Below are 6,000 nucleotides of genomic sequence, written 5' to 3' on the forward strand. Positions count from 1 at the left end.
CATAAACAGAAGCTCAACCAATCTTGCTTGATGCGTGAGAACAAACCTCTTTCTGAAGCTCAAACGTGCTGTGTAACACTAGAATGAACCTCATTGGTTCTTGCTGAAGCTCAAACGTGATGCGTAACACGAGAATGAACCTCATTGGTTCTTGCACGTCAAGAGAACATGCTTGAGCTTCCGTTTACCGCAGCTGATGTGTGAGTTGATGATTGTTTATATGTAAATAAAAGCCTAAATTAAATCTGCTCATCATATAAAGCGATCGAGTCTCTTCAGACATTTTGGACTAATTCAAAAGCTCTTTATGAAGTTTTTGAAATGTTACACTTCACACTGAAGTGTTAAAATGGTAGTTGTGTACAGTAGGTAGTCAACCAGAATGCCTATTACCACCGCGGCAAAAATAAACCAGTTGCATTTCAAAGTCATTCGCGAAATGACCACCAGGTGGCGCAAAGGGATGTTGTGCAAAACAGCAGCATTTTTTCAATTGCCGAAATGTAAGGGGTTAATGTCAATTAACAGTAAGGATGAAATACTACAACTATGGTAAACAGAATATAATTTTTTTTTTAAGGACAGAAAAATAGAATAAAAAGTTAAAAATAGAGACGAGAACAATATAACCTATATTTCGTATTGTAGGCCTGTTAATATAGGGACAGAAAGCTCTTTAGAGTAAGAGTTGAAAAGATTTTAATTTGTGTTCCGAAGATAAACGAAAGTATTACGGGTTTGGAATGACATGAGAAATTAATGACAGAATTTTTATTTAAACTACCCCTTTACATGTTACTCAAAAATATCATGTTAAACAACAAAAAACTAAGCAGATGAGATGCACCAAAATATTGGGGGGAAAAAAACTGAATGAGAGAGTCTTAGTAAGATAAATGGTGTTAGTATTTAGAGGGCTTGTCTGAATCTTTCAAAAATTCAAAAATTTTCTGTTTTACTTCTCAGTATGCCTGTAGACACATTATCGATCAGGAATCGTTCTGCCATCGGCCGCTTTCCAGCCGGTACTCTTCCACCGGATGACCCAGAGAAGGTGAAGCTAAAGAAGCAAGAGACGAAGTGGTCATGTTGCACATGGCTTCGCCAGTGCTGCTGCTGCCGCAAAACTGCAGATGATGGCGTCACAGGTGGACCTACAGAAACCACCGAGATGCCAGAGACAGGTAACCTAACTGGACAGAGCGTGTTTTGGCTCCAAAAATAAAGCTTGAACAAATATTAAAGTGATAATTCACCTAATAATGAACATTCAGTCATCATTTACTCATCCTCAAGTCATCCCAGACCTGTGTGACTTTCTTCCGTGGAACACAAAGAGAATTTTTTTTTAATAATGTTCCACAGAAGACTGTCAAATGATGCCAGAATTTTTATTTTTGGATCAATATATAATGCGCAACATCTCTGTCATACTCTGTCTTTCAGGTACCATACTGGAAGTGCGTTCTATAGACCTTCTCAAATCCAACACAGAACCGAACCGACTTGAGCATCATACAGATCGCTACCGCAGCGAAAACCTCATTATCCGCAGAGGCCAGACCTTTCAGATGTTGATCGAGCTCTCAAGACCTTTCAACTCGAAGACAGATAAACTTCACTTAGATTTGAAACTAGGTCAGTTTTACCATCTTACAACCCTTAGCCCAAACAGTTCCTTCAAATTGTATTCACTGTATAGTCTAGAGACTTCTTTAAAAAACATTAAAAAATCTTACCAACCCCAAACTTTTGATCTCATGGTTATGTTTTTAGTCTTAAAAAAATCATTTGTCATTCCATCTCTGTATGTTTGTGTGCGTATGTCTTTCAGGTAATCTCCCAGATGTGTCCAAAGGCACACATGTGATTGTTCCTTTGGTTGAGGATCTGCAGGATAACTGCTGGGAGGCCAAGATAGTTGAACAGAAAGACAAAAAAATCAAGCTTTCTGTCAACTCTCTGCCAACTGCTGCTATTGGCAAATACAGGCTTGGTGTTGCAACACGTTCCCCGACGGGCGAGGCCATGTCTCCGTACAGTCCTGACAATGACATCTACATGCTGTTCAACCCTTGGTGTGAAGGTGAGAACAAGGGCGGGGTGAGAGAGATAGGGGGAATGATAACGTCAGGAAGTACACATAAAGAAAAGTAGGTGTAGTGTGATATTATCTGGCACATTCCACAAATACTGTCTTGTGACAGTTTTAAAAGACATTAAAGCACAAATTCCATGTTTATTGTTGAAATCTATTGAATATATTAGGCATTACATATCTTTTAGCTAACATTAAATTAACCTAAAGCAGTTTGTTTTAAACCGGGGTCCACACCTGCTTCTGGAGGGCCACTGTCCTGCTGAGTTTAGCTGCAACTTGCCTCAACAAACCTGCCTGGAAGTTTCTATTAAGACCTTGATTAGCTGGTTCAGTTGTGTTTAATTGGGGTTGGAGTGAAACTTTCTAGAACAGTGATCCTCCAGGAGCAGGATTGGACAGCCCTATTTTAAACAAATCAAATGTATGACTCCTGTCCAACTTGAGAGGTCTTGACCTTCTTAACTGTATCCAATAACTTTCATAATGTTTACATAAACCATTGAACTGATATTCAATCAATTTAGAATGTTAATTTAGCTCTTAATGTATTCTAATTACCATTATCATAATATTTTACTGTGTCCCACATTTTGCGCACAGCTCCATTACGTCCCAGACAGCAACATAGTGTCAGCTTAGGCAACCTAACCAACCTAACCCTAACCCTAACCCTAACCCTAACCCTATTCCACACATATCAGATGTGGGCCCAATGTTGCTGTCTGGGCTATAGTAAGTCTTTTCAATTGTGACATCCATGATTTGGACAGATAAATATGAGTACATCAAGTATATAATCAAGACAAATATATATCATACATTGAAAAATAAGTCATTAAGAAGTAGTAGGAGTATGAGTCTATACAGTGCCAGGAGTATTCAGTGCCTGTTTGGTCCCATTAGTGGACATTGCAACCTTATTTTTGTCCTTTTCTTTCGACACGGTCTGTCTCATTCCAAGATGCTGGGAAATGGAAACTCTGCTTCATCCACTTTTTCTTCCTCTTCTAGGCGACTCTGTGTACATGGATAATGAGGAAGAGAGGAAAGAGTATGTTTTAAATGACATGGGAATAATATATTACGGAACTGATAACCAGATCGGAGACAGGCCGTGGAATTTTGGCCAGGTCAGAGCACTGCATCCATATTAACATATCTAGTGTTTTCATACAAACTTAATAGATTCCTTCTCAGCTTGAACGTATGGCAGAAAAACAGATTTCAAATTGGATTATATTTAATTTCATTTAAAGATGAAATGCAAATTTTTTTTAAAACACTTTCTTCTGTATCTTAGTTTGAAAAGGGCATCCTTCCAGCGTGCCTGTTTTTGCTGGAGCACAGTGGTACCCCAGCATCAGGATGGGGAGATCCTGTCAATGTGGTCAGGCTTTTGTCCGCAATGGTGAGTTTGAATGCTCCTTTTAAAGGGGTCATATTATTTCTTTCCACTGGGGTCCACTTATAATGACAACTTTCTTCTCTTAATGCAGCCTATAACAACATCTTTCATGACCATTATCATTCACTGTAAACCCTAATGCTCAAAATGTTTAATTGGTTTGAGTAGGGTAAACTTAAATTAAACAAATTAGTTCAATCAAGTGAACTTGTATGAGTATTTAGAACTTTCTTTTTCTTTTGAGTGCACAAAACTGACACATTTTAAGTAATCTGAATTGTTTCATTGTTTTCAGTTTTATGAACTTTTTTTTTTCTCTAGACAAACTTAAATTTAGCTGAAACTGGGCTGGGATTTGTATTTCCCAGTATTACCCAAAGGGAGGGTAAATGCTAAAATTAAGTGTTATGTAATGATTTTAGTGCAAAATTAATGTTAAGCGGGAGACTTAGTAGTGTTTAAATTAAAATTAAAATTAAAGTTATAAAAAATTTAAGTTAAAATTAGGGAGCGCACAGTAGCAGATCTAGACAGGTGGTGCTGGGGAGGAGGAGGGCCCACAGTACTGAGCTGGATCAAGTCGAGACGCAAAAAAATAAGGTTGCATACATAGGAAAGAAAGATCGACTGGCTGCTCCTACCAACTTGAAAGAACATATCAGTTATCATGACTAAACTATGCATAAATTCAACCATTAAAAAAATCCAGATGCAATAGAAGGATAATTTGTCGTTTGACAGATTAACTCTCCTGATGACAACGGTGTGTTGATAGGCAACTGGTCAGGTACGTACGATAATGGCATGGCCCCCACGTTCTGGAACGGCAGCAGTGACATCCTGAGACAGTACCACGAGAACGCAGGAGCACCGGTCAGATATGGGCAGTGCTGGGTCTTCTCTGGGGTCACCACCTCAGGTAAGAGCATGTGTTTGAGAATGTGTAAGAACATGTCCATTTGATTTGAGCATAACAATTAAACCTCTTTCTCATTTTCAGTGATGAGGTGTTTAGGGATTCCCACGCGGAGCGTTACAAACTTCGAGTCTGCTCATGACACAGATGTTTCCTTGACAACAGATGTGTATTTAGATGAGAATTATGAGCCGATTGAGGAGCTTAATCGAGATTCTGTCTGGTTAGCTCAAATTTCATTTACAATATTTTAAGCAACAAATCTAGACAAGAACGGAGTACACTGTAATGTTAAATAGCTTAACCTATAACTGTTACTCCCAAATGCTGCACCATTCAAACCTGTAATAGGATCAGCGTCAAACTAAACATGGCAGTAAACATACAATTGCCCCTGTCTTGTCTCTGCAGGAACTTCCATGTGTGGAATGACTGCTGGATGGCCCGTCCAGATCTTCCCCCGGGTTTGGGGGGGTGGCAGGCAGTAGATGCCACCCCTCAAGAGACCAGTCAGGGCGTCTTTCGCTGTGGTCCCTCTTCTGTCGCAGCTGTCCGGAATGGACAAGTGTACCTCAAGCATGACACGCCATTTGTATTTGCAGAGGTATACCTAAAACTTCTGATTTATCACTTTATTTTTAAAGGAGGCCCAAAGATGCTTACTAATCATTTCATTTTTTTTTTTCGTTCAAGGTGAACAGTGATAAAGTCTACTGGCAGCGGACTGCTGATGGCACCTTCACTCCCGTAATAGTTAAGAAGAACGCAGTCGGTCACTGCATCAGCACTAAAGCAGTTGGCTCTGATGAACGAGAAGACATCACGCACCTCTACAAATACCCGGAAGGTAAAAAAAAGAAAAAAAAGAAATGAAAAGGGTAGTCAATTGAAAACAGTCTGATTGATGGACAGTTATAAACCCTGAATAGAAGATGGGTGGAGAAATGTTGAATGTTCCTGATGTTATAAAGGGGATTTTTTTTATTTTACACAACTCTTTCACACAACTGTCAAGTTTAAATCTAAATCTAGTTAAAAACACATGCGCGAAGATCTTAAACTTGTATTCATCAGTGGTGGATGATAAAGTACTTGAGTAAAAGTACAGATACCTTCATAAAATGTTACTCCAGTAAAAGTATGTGCCAATTTTCAAATTGAGTAAAAATACAAAATTACTTTATTTTTAATGTGCTTAATAAGACATGAATCAGTTAGTGAGTTAACTTGAGGAGACTTGCTCTGACCAGATCATTGAATCAGTGAGTTCACTGAAAAAAATGATTTATTGACTTAGTTGAATTTACTAAAAAAAATTATGTTAAGTGGTTCCACATAATTTATATTAGCTACATTTAAACAAATGCATTACGTTGAACTAAGTTCAACTTGATGCATTTGTTTAAATGTAGCTAAAATCAATTGCGTGGAACCACTTACGATAATTTTTTTTAGTAAATTCAATGATTTCAGTAAATTCATTGAATTTTCTAAATGTTTTTATCGTAAGTGGTTCCACGCAATTGAACGTAATGCATTTGTTTAAATGTAGCTAATATAAATTATGTGGAACCACTT

The 6,000-nt window shown here is 38.1% G+C and overlaps 1 protein-coding gene across 1 annotated transcript in view; it reads left to right on the forward strand.

The window, feature by feature from the left end:
• Positions 1-879: 879 nt before the first annotated feature.
• The window catches only part of tgm1 (transglutaminase 1, K polypeptide), a 7,691-nt gene continuing 2,570 nt past the window's right edge, over positions 880-6,000 (forward strand). Inside the window, exons 1-9 of the mRNA XM_084427134.1 lie at positions 880-1,184; positions 1,447-1,638; positions 1,835-2,086; positions 3,113-3,231; positions 3,402-3,509; positions 4,248-4,425; positions 4,507-4,645; positions 4,834-5,026; positions 5,116-5,269. Coding sequence (XP_084283260.1) covers positions 968-1,184; positions 1,447-1,638; positions 1,835-2,086; positions 3,113-3,231; positions 3,402-3,509; positions 4,248-4,425; positions 4,507-4,645; positions 4,834-5,026; positions 5,116-5,269 — 1,552 coding nt within the window. The 5' untranslated portion in view covers positions 880-967. The remainder of the gene's footprint in view (positions 1,185-1,446; positions 1,639-1,834; positions 2,087-3,112; positions 3,232-3,401; positions 3,510-4,247; positions 4,426-4,506; positions 4,646-4,833; positions 5,027-5,115; positions 5,270-6,000) is intronic.

The sequence above is a fragment of the Rutilus rutilus genome, assembly GCF_951802725.1.
Source record: "Rutilus rutilus genome assembly, chromosome: 13".
In the NCBI taxonomy this organism is placed as follows: Eukaryota; Metazoa; Chordata; class Actinopteri; order Cypriniformes; family Leuciscidae; genus Rutilus; species Rutilus rutilus.